The sequence below is a fragment of the Dreissena polymorpha genome, chromosome 2 (genome assembly GCF_020536995.1).
Source record: "Dreissena polymorpha isolate Duluth1 chromosome 2, UMN_Dpol_1.0, whole genome shotgun sequence".
Classification (NCBI taxonomy): domain Eukaryota; kingdom Metazoa; phylum Mollusca; class Bivalvia; order Myida; family Dreissenidae; genus Dreissena; species Dreissena polymorpha.
The window spans coordinates 112,750,247-112,764,057 of NC_068356.1; the positions used below are offsets into that span (position 1 = coordinate 112,750,247).

The 13,811-nt window shown below is 31.8% G+C and overlaps 1 protein-coding gene across 1 annotated transcript; it reads left to right on the top strand.

Moving 5' to 3' along the window:
* Positions 1–531: 531 nt before the first annotated feature.
* LOC127869992 (tachykinin-like peptides receptor 99D) lies at positions 532–11,776 on the top strand. Its single transcript, XM_052412654.1, has 5 exons — positions 532–932; positions 7,430–7,612; positions 8,642–8,792; positions 9,254–9,450; positions 11,139–11,776. The coding sequence occupies exons 1-5, from the start codon at positions 532–534 to the stop codon at positions 11,401–11,403; spliced, it is 1,197 nt and encodes a 398-aa protein (XP_052268614.1). The 3' UTR covers positions 11,404–11,776.
* The last annotated feature ends 2,035 nt before the right edge of the window (positions 11,777–13,811 follow it).

Genomic DNA, 13,811 nt, shown 5'->3' on the forward strand with positions numbered 1-13,811 from the left:
AATTTATCATAAATTGTTTGCGACAAAGCTGTTCAAATAAGAATGCCTTATGATTATCGTTAAATGTACGAATATTCATCTCGACTAAGCAGTTGCGTATTGCAATATATATTGAATATTACTTACGTCATGTCATAATTTACGAGCACAATAAGAATCATATGTGGTTTAACATGCCTTCGTGCGAACTTCTAGTATCGCAATAGAACGTGTCTTCAGATCATGTTGGTAAATCTCTGTGTCTATGGCCAGTCCAAATTTTAAACATTTATTACTATGTTTTCTCTTTATTATTTCTTTATTATGTGAATATGTTAAAACAGTATGTTAATTAATAAGTTTATGTATTTTGTACTTTTTCTGTGCAATAAGGCTAACGTTTTAAGCTCTTAGCAAAGAAGTCTTAGTTACTTGCCTTCTTACACAAAAACAATTCTTATTTTACAGAACAAAGCTGACATCAGATTTGCGAGTATTTTCATAACGTTATTTGAAACCATTGCGTTTCAATTATATCAACGGGACTCAAACATGTCATTCCGGAACTCCTCGCTAATCTGGCGAACGACTACTATCGTAACCAGTATTACACAGGAATCGGCAGATCCCTACCAATTCTTGCTACCATGGTGGCAACAGACAATATTCTTCGTTGCCTGCGCAGCAATTCTGCTCATTTCTGCCGGCGGAAACCTTGTCGTCATCTGGATAGTTTTGGCCCACAAACGCATGCGAACGGTCACCAACTATTTCCTTGTCAACCTGGCTCTGGCGGATTTCCTCATCTCTCAGTTAAATCTTCCGTTTACGTTTCTATACTTGTTGTATCAAGACTGGTGGTTTGGAACGTTCTTCTGCAAACTATCCTGTTTTATATCCCCTTGTACCATCTCTGCAAGTGTCCTCACCTTCATGGCCATCGCCGTTGACAGGTTAGTACGACACTTAAACACCACACACGTTTAAGTAAACTAATCGATTGCATGCTTATATCTCTGCGCAGACGATTTATAGTGGATTTGCATATTTTTTAACTTAGCACGATTATTTCTTTAAAAACTAACAAGTGGACTGTTACGGCGTTATTTTATACAACAATGAGGTCTCGAACAATTCATTTTGTAACAAAAATTGATAAAGTTAGTTGCATTAGTATTGACCAGAATAGTTTTTTACTTTAGATGGAACAACTTTCTTATAAATGAAAACTCTCAATGTAGTGTGTTCGAGGGTTTTAAAAACTTTTAATAATGACATTAAACTATACTATACATTAATATTTAGACACTAACTTTTCGAAAAATAACAATTAATGTTTGTTAACATGCAATAAATTATTGGAAAAAACAAACAAATTAAGTGCCCAAAGTATTTAAATTGTGACACGCCAGTGTGTTTTTATATATTTAAATCAGCGGAACATATGTGAAACTTTGCCCAGTTAGTTTCATATGGGCATGTAGATTACATTTTTGGATATGAACTCATCACAAGTACTTGAATAAAAGGGCAGTGTGGGTTTCTTATCTGCTTGATGAATTAAACTGTATTTATTTTACATAGAAACATTTTACGCAATACTTTAATTAGAAGTTTTTTACGATTTGTTCTGCTCAGCTGATGGCTTGAGAAACCCGACAAATTATAACGTCAGACGCATTGACACGTTTTTACGAGAATATGTACACAGTTGAAGCAATAATAAATAACATAATTATGTTTACATGTATTAAATTATAGGGATAAACAGATGAAGTGCGCAAAGTATTTAAATAGTGACACGCCAGTGTGTTTTTAATTATCAAAAATCAGCGTAACATATTTTAAACTTTGTCCAGTAAGTTACATATGAGCCTTGAGATGACATTTGTTTGGAGATGAACTCATCATAAGTACTTGAACACAAGGGCAGTGTGGGATTCTTACCAGTTTACAGCCAATGTTTGCCAATTATCTGGAACCATGCAAGGATCTGGTGATGTACAAACAGGTTTGATTATAATTTTTGGCTATGCGTGCACGCTTTTGATAATATATGCTACACATTAATGTGTCTAATGTTCCAAGGAGGTATATCGAAACAATATATTTAAAACAGAAAATATGCTCAATATAAAAACATGCTGTATTTTTATTGTTTTGATTTTATTTCAGACTTATTGATTACTCGCACGTTGGTTAGATTTGTTTACTGATGTTGACCATAGCAAATGAACTGAGCCACCCATTTTGATAAATACTAGTTTTATTAGTTAGAGAAAGAGCGCGTGTGCATGGTTTCCATGCCGCTATGTGTTCTCCTTTTTTGATTTTTGGTCTCTATTAACTCCGAGTTAAACAAAGTTTCAATGTTTACAATCAATTATCTGAACACGTAGATAGTTATACGTTTCCCCATCCAAACATGGTGTTAGTAGTTTGGTCAATGTTAATTCCATTTCATATTTAAGGATTTATTATCTCTTCGCAGATAGTTTATGGTATCTAACTGTAGGCGGTAAAACACCATTAATTTCCCGTTTCCTTATGTAATTACTTTTCACTCGACAAATGTGTATCCTCGAGACATATTTCATCCCTAATAATGTGTTTTAAACAAAACCATACGAAATATTAATTTGATGCAATACACTGTTTTGAAGTATATAGGGACAATCCATTCAAGGCCGATCTTAAAACTGTTGGGTTGAACGTAAAACATCTGTGCATTTCATTTAAGCGTGTTCTTATACATTTCTATTAAGCAATTAAGTTACTCACAGCAGTTTTAGGTAATACATATTGACAACTATTTTGATATTGATTTAAAATGACATTTCTACATTTTCGCGACTATTTTCAACGAAGCTAATAACATACAGACACACGTCGTAATATTTTAATATACTCGTTTTCGTCAAAATTATAAAATGACCAATATTCCAGACATTTGGAAATTATGTGGATCGTAAGACATCTTTTAAACAGCTGGTTTGTAATGACTTTTACTCGCACGGACCGTGTTGTAACTATACACATTGCGACATTGGTTACATACTAAAATATGCTACAGACATAATGATTTCACCTATAATAGCAATGAATACGCTTTTTCTTTATTTGTCATTTATTTTAAAGACTGGCCAATTTACTTTACTAGGTTAACAATGTAAAACATGGCAGTTCAATAGGTACTGTAATACTGGTGTACATGTAGTAAGTCATATAATTATATGTATGTACCATAGAAATGTTGATGTTTTTAAACTGCAGCTCGACAAGGAAGCACAGTATTAAAATCTTTGCTGATTGTAATTAATATATACACGTTATTCGACAATTTATATTCTGAAAAAAATGTGCCATAGTGATGACAGTTATGCAATTTAACTAAAATGAGAGAGCCTTTACTCATTTAAAATTGAAGGAACACGACAAAACAACGTGTTTTATAAAATATATACGCTCAGAGTAAATGTTCAAGGTTTTTCTTTAATGATTCATGAAAGTGTACATACTAGTCAAAACTTCGTTCCTAAAGGTTGCGCTGCTCCGTTTTTTTAATTATTATTATATTAGAATGATGGATAATACGAATTATTGTTTTAAATTGTAAGTATGTTATTATTTACAAGTAAAATACAACGTTTAAAAAAACGTTTGATGTACCAGCGAAAAGTAATATCTAATATCACGTTAGTTTAGCAAAGCAACGTCAATATAGGAAATGCATTTGTTTTATTATAAAAAAAATGTTGTACCCGAGACTTATACTGAGACTTGTTTACTGAAAGAGAAGCAGTTCCCGTTTTATCACAGCTATTAATATGCCTTCATTAATTGGTATAATTTAGAACAATGAACTTTTTCAGACCTTTTTGACACGCTCTCAATGGTGTTGGGTATCTTAAATTTATCAGAATGATAACAGCTGATCCACCTGAATTTACCTTAAAACCATTGTGCATATTGAAGTTGAATTAAAAAAACTCATTGATACAACGGAAGATACTTGTTTCGGAAAACAACAACATTTTATTCTGAGCAAAATTTCATTCTTTACATCAAGATTGAAGATACCTATGGATTAAAAAAACAGTTATTTATATTAGATAGATACTTCAAGCCCCTCCCTGGCGTCAATGGTAATGTGTAAACATATTCACTAATAATCCTTTAAACAATATACTTTTATCAGTAATACCTATTACAATTTTAACAACACAATTTTGACGAAATTATAGTTTTATTTAATAGTACTCCTTTTTTTAAATGGTAGGATATTGATAGATACGTATGGCATAATTCGTGATATAGGACGAAATATTAATTAAATCTATAACTAAGCAATCAGTATTTGCCTCGTTATTTTATTAGATTTGATATAGCTAGCATACAACCCCAAACTTACGCTACACTTCGCATACCCTATCGGTCTATAAGAAGAATGTAATTGGTTAATTATTTCCCAATAACATTACATTCGCTCGGGTCTACCTTAATGGCCGATCTGTCTTATCTGTATGTATAGGAAACAATTATACAGCAGACACTGTTACGAAGGAAGCTATATAGCGAATCACCTCAACTCATTAAAGAGCGTTATATTCATAAACATTGTTGCTAGCTTGAGCATTTGTCGTATGCTGTTCGTAGCAAATAGGCGATACCGTTAGTGTCACAATAAGATAATAAATTCCATATTCCGTTGAAAACACTGATAATTGAGCTCGGTGGTATTGAGTATAAGAGATGTTCTGCATGGACAAATGCGAAATATTTGCCATGGACCATGGTTTGACACTTGAGAATCTAGATTAGTAATTGCTTTGCTAGCGAGTAATGTTATTCATATACGTGTTCCATTTTTACATTTTCTATTATATTTACATAAATGTATACCATTCTGAAAGCACATGCCTAACGAACGTCCATTAGTAACGTAACTATTATACTTATTTTTTAATATGCACTTTAAGTCAAAGATGCAAAGTAAATATTAACAGAAATATTAAATACTCATATGAATACTTATTCCTTTAGTAAATGACATATCTGCCTGTTGAAATAGATTTCAATTATGCGCTAATATGCGGATCCTGCTGCACAAGTAGTTAGACATTATTCTTCATGAAACAATAACTGAGCAATAAATCATCCGCTTAAACACATTAAGACAATGTGTGAGAAGTTCAATTGTTTCTGTAATGGTTTTGCACTTTTTAAATTCCCGCTCAAGCTGTTTACACTTAAAACTAATACGTATTTTAGTATAAATGCAAGTTCTTAAGGCGCTCTCAAGAGCTCATTGTCTGATTTAATATATTCTTTAATGTAAACGTTTTGCCTATTAGAGCTTTAAGAGACGAATATTTTTTTCCAGATGTTGAGATTAAATTGCTACGCATGATGAGAGTCTGCACCGGTACAGTTGTTTGATGTGTGTTATTAAATAATTACGGTGTTATCTTTTAAACATTTAATGACATCGTTTGTTTTGTTTAAGACGAATTGGTATATTTATTGTTTTCACTTATCGACAAATAACATTAAAGCAAGCGATGATGTTTGTGTCGTTTTATTTTATGAATTTTAGGTGGCGAAAAGTGTGTTTTAAAAATACAATGCTTATTTGTAAAATATCAAAGTAGGTTGTCAGAGATTTCTAAAGTTATGTTTAGATATTTCAATACAATCTTTAAAAGTATTTATAGTTTTAAAATGACGTAATGATTGCATAATAACACTTACCTGCGTTTTTGTATTATTCGATTTAAAGTGATTTGTCCCTCACATGTAACGTATACATATTTGTGTTGCGGCAAATGGTTAACATCTTCTGCTAATAGCGTTGGCTGATCAATAAATGTTTTGTTTTCCAAAGGGCTTGGCGCTTTCATTCTGACATATGTACTTGGTAACGTGGTACAGATGAAATGAGCTTGGCGCTTGCATTCTGACATATGTACTTGATACCGTGGTACAGATTTCATGGTTTATGCTTTCTACATGATCAGTTCGGTTTTCATAAAATTCAATTATGCTGCGGATTTATCCGTGTTCTTCGTACATTATAGTGATGCATACATGTTTTAAGCATTGTTCTTTCATTAAAAGACCAGTTCTCAGATTTAGGAGAATACTTCAATGTAAACTGTAAGCACTTATTGGAGGCTTGCATTAAGTGCCGAGATTTTCCTTTTCATATGAATGAAGCACTTGCCTTTTTTAGAGGTTTCTGAACATATGCAATTGTTGGTTTACGCAGCTGCAATGCTTTCAAACGATTTAATATTCCAATGAAGCGGCACTTGTTTAAAGTTGTAATCATTTTCAATATAAAGGTCATAAAAATTAAGATGTAACCGAAAGGTGTTGTCTTATGGGTTTATGTATTTGTTTCATCAGAAAAGTATTCCGGAACAATAATATTATTAATAACATTTTTACAATATAACAATTAAGCTTCAAAATACAACTTGCCATATACATTGTAAATATGGAAAAGTTCCTCTAGAAGACCATTCTTTCCTATTTTAGGCAATTAACCGATTTTCAAACATAGTTATTGCTAGCTTATTGCAAAAGTTTCAAATTGAACGATACATAAATATCGGACTCAGTTGAATGCTATCACAATGTAGTGTCAAACGCTTCCCAACTATAATCTAGTGCATTCTATCATGTTCGTTCATTCACAATTCTTTTTTTTTTAGCTCGTGCATGGCTCTGAGGTTATCTTTAAGAAACCGCCGAAGTATGTTCTTCTACTATTAGTTTCTCTGAACATACAAACATTCGTGTTTATATCTGCATTTGCTTTTGTTGTTACGGAATATGAAAAGCTTGTTATGAAGTGTCAAACGAAATATGCAATACCTAACGCGATATGTTACTGACGCTGTGTTGTTAATGCAATTTAAGCAATACACTGCATACGAAAATGCAAATCTTTTTATAACAGAATACTATATTTCTACATGTTTCGTATCTTGAAACATTAGATAATTACTTAGGGTATGTATACGCAATCTATTTTAAAAGCTAAATATATAAAATTGTAATTATGACATATTACATATTGTCTTTAAAAGAAACGACATTGTCAATGTCATAGATTTCAAGGACATATTTTTATGTTTATGTTTGTGCTTAAATACAGAATTTGACAATGCCTATTATATGATATTATAATTTAATGTATAATCCACATCCTTTATTAGGCAGCCTTATGTGCACGTTTGTTTATAAAGTTAACATGTGTTAGCTATTATATACAGAAACTGGAGTGAACAAACATTCTAGTGAGGTCCTTCAAATATCAATATAAGTAAAATATAATATCCCATGTTGGTTAATAATTTCAACTAGTATCGATGCATTTCATTGTCGCATTCATCAATCAAATACTTCAAACATTTAGGTAAAGTATATGTGTTTATTATTACAGATACATAGCGATTATATATCCCCTTCGACCACGCATGCCAAAACGTGACGTGGTTTTGACGATAATCGTCATCTGGCTTTTCTCCATAGCCTTGGCATTTCCGAACCTTATTTACTTTGCAACGGCTCCTTATCCTGCAGGTTCAGTATGCGATGTCACATGGCCAAAGGAAACGGATCTAGCGTAAGTATCTTGTTGCTTTGCGTCTGCATTAGCATAAACAATCCCTGTTATTAAAGTAGTGTGTTGAGGTCAATCATTCAGGTCTATCTGGGGAGTAGCTGTTGTATAAATATGTCTTGAACAAGCGTTGTTTTAAATTAAAAACAATGCATTACAATTGTGGAATGAATATTAATCAAACTATAATTTTGTCTTAAACAAGAAGAAAAATAAATTTTATTGTGTACCCTGTATACCAACATTTTATTTCGTCGAAAAATTTATTAGATAGCACACGTCAACAGTTTTTATGCGCATGCGCTTAAATAGGTTTAAATAGAACTGAGTTTAATTGGGGATTATTCGTTCCTATAGTGCATTTGTATATTCGTTTAACCCCGTGTACTTAAAAGACATATAAAGCTTATACATGTAGTTTGCACATATTTATTAGACAGCTATTACTATATAACACTGACGTTAATTATAGAAGGGTATGACGATTCGATATTCTAACTTTATTGTAGTACATTGTATTTGCTTTACTGTTTTTATCAGCACTGTTTTTATCATATCGTACGTTACAATATTATATCTTGGTGCTTAATAAATTGTATGTGTATTTTTGTATCAAATGCATTATATGAATATCATGCAATTTTTTGGACGTGGAAAAAATATGTTTTATAATGATAAGCTGGATTATACTGAGATACTATGATATGTAATTCAGTGGCATAGCATTAATGTTATACTGTTTTTTATTTCGCATTTAATGACATCGAATTTAAAATAACTTAATGTTGACTATGTTTCGTATTTTTTAATAAATGTATCAAAATAAACGCATAGTAGAGACGACAATTTTAATATAATTATGTTGCTGGTAATGTTATATCGTTATTTATGTCACTCGTGATAAAAATTATCTAATAGAACAATTTGGATTAGAAACAGCAAAGAATTAATTCTCTTAACACCTTAAATATAATTTCTTTTGAGTGAACATTTACAACTTCACTTTCCCTAACTCGTTCTCAACCATTGCAGGTACCACTACCTGCTCCTCGTGCTAAACTACCTGTTTCCACTGCTAACGCTTGTCTCCGCCTACTCGCGCGTTGGACTGGAGTTATGGGGAAGCAGGGCTATCGGGGAGGAGACTTCAATCCAGACAGACAGGGTCAGGTCGAAACGGAAGGTATACCGCTGAGATAAAGCAAACATGAAATGAAACAAACATAGATGTCAATCATGTTGTTTATTGTGTTATATCGAAAGATGCATATGAAGAACGCTGAGATTGGCTTGTATTTTTTAGGGAAATGATGTTATGTGCTGGAAAAAAGAAAGTATTATCATTCAGAAAGATGGTGTCAAGTCTTTAAAAAAAGTATGATACAACTAATAAGGAGCTTTATCGATGAGATACATAGACATAGAATAAATACATACTAGAGAAGGGTTGCATGCAAAAAATGTATAGAGTCAATAAACAAATAATATGACGATCAATGCAAATGATATATTCATTTGATTTTATCGAATGAGACGCCAGTGATTAAGTCTTTAAAACTGTTTCTTACACAATATTTGCTTAAAATACTACTTCACATACGTATGTTTAGCCATATATAAAATGTTTCTGTTTTATTGTTGTAGGTGGTTAAAATGATGATCGTGGTGGTTCTGATATTTGCTATATGCTGGCTACCAATGCACACATACTTTCTACTGACCAGTTACTACAATTCGATAACCGAATACGAATACATCCAACAAATCTACATCATAATCTACCTGATGGCCATGAGTAACTCCATGTATAATCCTATCATTTATGGATGGATGAATGCAAGGTAGGGCATATTGTTTAAAAGTACACATCTTTGAATAGGATACAACATACACGTCAATCCATGTTCCTCGTAAACGTGTAAGAATATTTACTTGAATAGAACATTCAAAAGCCTTACAGTTTTACTTACTGAAATCCATTGTGTGGCATTCTTATAGACAACGGCCGTGTAGACCGACCAACAATCGACAAATTTAACAATATTAGAAACAATAACAAATGGACTACATGCATTTATCCCTTTAGCCAGGGAATGTTTCATAGAAAAGTTAATAAGATTGCTCAAGAAGAAAATTATACAGACCGATATTCAAACGGCCAAGCCCGGGCAGTAATTAAAAGCAATATATTCAATCGTTTGAGGAAATTTGTAAAACAGTATATCACAAATAATTACATATGGTATGACATAACACTTCCAAGTATCTCGATAAAAGCTTAAACTTGAAACCATCTGATACCATTGGTTGGTAGCGTTCTGTTTTATTGATCTATGACATAATTACCTCGACAGAAAAGTAGTTTTTGAACAGCACTTTTAAAATCTCCATTTTTCTTGGAAATAAACGGATAAGTGTCGATTATATGTGTCGCTTAATTTGGTGTTAATACGATGGCTGATTTTTTTTAATCTGTGAAATAAGCATTACAATATAATGTAAACATCTTTATATATAAACTCTACTATCTGCGAAATACTTGTATGGTGATATCCGAACTTTTATTTCACTCATTAATTCAAATAAGTATCAAGCGTTGCTATTTATTGATGTTCGACTTGAACATGGCGCTGTAGTCATAAGTCAAAAAGTGCAATCAATACTAATTTATACTGAAATATTTTTTTTTAAACTGTAGATCTACACACTGATAAATATTTAATAAGCGGCAATTTTATGAATTAGTTTTAACTGACAGATACCTTTCAACAGCTGTCATTTAATAATTACAAACTATAAGGTGGTGTGATATAGAAAATTAAAATAAACTCCGGAATATTAAGTATAGCATATGTTATGCACCTTAAATGTGCGCTCATAAGAATCCATGCAATAATACTTCAAACATTATTACAAAGATAAGTTAGTAATGTTCAAGAAGTTAACCTTACGTCGTTTGATGCCAGTAGCGTTATACGTATTCTTGTTGCATATGTAATACGCATAGTTTTACAACAAAAATCACAACGTATATGTGTCCTTGCATCGGATGCCCTTTTTCTGCTGAAGAAAATCATATTATAAAGTATGGAATACAGCTACTGTACTTATGAGGTCTTCAACATATGGGTATTGATTTAAGTAGTGTTGTAGTTCTTGAATTATTCGATTCAATGTCGAATTTCGCCATAAGCAAAATTAAAGCATATCTAACCGGATGGGCTATATATGCTTTTCCAATTAGAAAAAATATGGCAAACATAGGTAAGGCCATCGAGACGCTATATCGCAATCAAGACGATAGTATATACGTCCGACACAGCTCTGTCGGGTGTTGTTATTTAATTTGAAGATCAAAAATAGATCAATTTAGGATTCTGTTTTTTCTTTAATGTTTGCATTTTATAAAACATATATCTCCTGCAAATGATTATGTTGAAAAGTTATTTCTAGATATATTATGCAGTACACAAAACCGTTTTACTATTATTAATTATTGAGCCTGTTATCTCAAGTCCTCTACTTTCAGATTCCGGGAGGGGTTTATGCACGTGTTTTGTTGGTGCCCGTGTCGCCGTTGCAAGAGGTCAAGGACCCAGATTCGCTTTCGGCGCACACTCTTTCCCAACGCAGCTAGAGCAATGTCCGAGAAGTACGGTTCAGATAGAAACGGTTACTTGATGCACACAATGACGGAGTACGTAGACACGGAATCCTGCATCACTCGACGCAGTAACAAAAGCCAAAGCACCGTCTGCCGAGGATCGCCCAGTCGGATGGAGCATGCCCTGTAAATACTCAATGCGACCATAGTTGAATATTCAACAAATGCAAAGCACCGTTCGCCTTTTATCGCCTAGATGGAAATTATTGGTAACTCATTCTGATTAGAAAGTATAGTATTTTTTAAATCTTTAAAGTTACTGTTTTCAAAGTAAATTTGATTGATCAACATCAAATTATCGCTGCATTAATGATGTGGCTTAATTGGACATTTCACAATTGTATCGTGTTTTTTTTGTGTGCCAGTGTATGCCACTTGTTCAATGCTTCCTCTTTATAAAGTAAAGTGCGACTGGTTTTCATTCAATTAATAAATTGTATGTTTGTATACTTTAATATAACGTTTAGTTGTAAATACAAATGTAGTTTAATCATAACTGATGCTATCATGGATTATTTTTAACAGGGCACAACACTATTATTATACTGAAAACTATAACAAAACTGAACTTACAATACATTCTTGAACTTGTAACGATGTCGCAAATGTCATATGTAAAATATTATTTAAATGTTATTTAATGTTCTTTAGACACTGTGGAACAACAATTTATGTTGAATCGTATGCCCAAGCTCATTCCATGAAACGTGGTATTATCATATTGTGCTTTCAAGATAATGGGATAATGGATTATTGTCAAAGTTAATTGTCTATGTACATGCTGATTAGATTGTGACAATTAATATGAAATGACGTGTTTCTTAATACACACAACCGAACACGAAAGTATTTAATATATAATATTGCTTGATTTTATTAACGATAATGCACATGCATTGTTTACATACTACCGTTAATAAAATGAGCCTGTGTTCTAAAAACTAATGTCATGCATATATGACTTTATTTATAGTGTTTTACATGTCACTTTTCAGACATATCGATGTGTTTTCAAATGTGTTTGCTTATATAGAAATCACAATGAATGATACATAACAAAGATTGCGTAAACATGCTAAACATACTTAGTTTGTTATATGTTATTTGTAATTGAAGATATTTAAACCTTGGATTAGATTATTGACACACTTATATTTTAAATTATCGCATCAAAAATTATTATAATAATGCAACTGTATTCATTAGTTGTTGTAAAGACCCACATGTACATCTATGTATAAAAGTGGGATGCACACCAAGATTTTCAATGCATATTGTAGTGTCTTTGAGTTAAATTATAGAATATATTTTCTTAAAGTTGTAGTACTCTAGTATGGCACTTTGGTTATCTGTTTTTTGTATTTGCATATTTCCTATTGCAAGGAAAATGAGTGTATAATAATTAAGGTTTCTCAGACCCTCCAAGTGGAAAATCCTCATGTGTTTCTCTCTATCTGTATATCGAATTACAGATTAATTTTGTATTACCTTAAATATTGCTAAAATAGGAATGATGTGGTATATATATTTATGCATAAATCCTGTATAAAGAAATTCAATATAGTATATGAGAAAAACGACAATAATAATAATTATAAAATAATCAGTTAATGCTGATGGAGATCGTCATAACATTAAATGTCAATTATTCTCATAACTTACATCAAGTCACTTGATTTAACTTTGTATTTAGCTTTTATGCAAACACAGTCATCAATAAACGCTAATCGTATTTATGTACCACCCATGTCATAAAATAAAGTACGCGCTAAATTTCCTCTTATCATTATACTCATATTTAAGTAGACTAAGTTTTATTTACTTTCTTCTTGCTATTAAATATTTATTGACTGACATCGTTTTATCTGTCATTGTGGTCTTCTTGTTTGATTATAAGTCGTATTCAAGAAGTGGTTACCATTAATATGTAATGCTATTTATTTTGATAAAATAAAAATATAATAAACTATATACCTTGGTGATTGTATTGTATTTATAAATGAATAATAAAACATTATTTGACGATGCATTCTTGTTTTCATCTTAGGACAGTCTATTGTTAATGGCAAGTGAACTTTTACACTACAGGGAACACCATACAACATAATATACACATACACATGATTTCAGGTGGAATCATAGATAAATCTCACGTATAGCCTTTCTGTCCACACTTGAAAACAAAGCTTATATAACCGACTCATCCCACCAAATGATTGCTTCTTGGGCCAGCATTAGACAAGTAATCACATTTTCATTACTGTTAAAGATATGTAACCACTTAAGAATACTGTATTTTTTCAACTAACTGTAATTATGACACACTGCATAAATGAACAAATTAATAAAGAATTGTTAACTTACGAGTAATGTTGGAGAAAATTATATGATTTGTTTAGTGTCATTTATCTGACACATTTTATTGTTTGTACAACCAAATATATCTTAGAATGTAATATGACAAAAATAGATTTAAAAAAAAAAACATGTTGCAGATTATCAGTTGTTCACATTATGTTCAAACATTAAACTGTGTCA

Excerpts from the sequence above, each read along its gene's own strand:
- LOC127869992 (XM_052412654.1), top strand. The coding sequence starts at position 532 with ATGTCATTCCGGAACTCCTCGCTAATCTGGCGAACGACTACTATCGTA. Across the intron at positions 933-7,429 it reads ATGGCCATCGCCGTTGACAG|ATACATAGCGATTATATATC; the intron begins GTTAGTACGACA and ends TTATTATTACAG. Across the intron at positions 8,793-9,253 it reads GGGTCAGGTCGAAACGGAAG|GTGGTTAAAATGATGATCGT; the intron begins GTATACCGCTGA and ends TTATTGTTGTAG.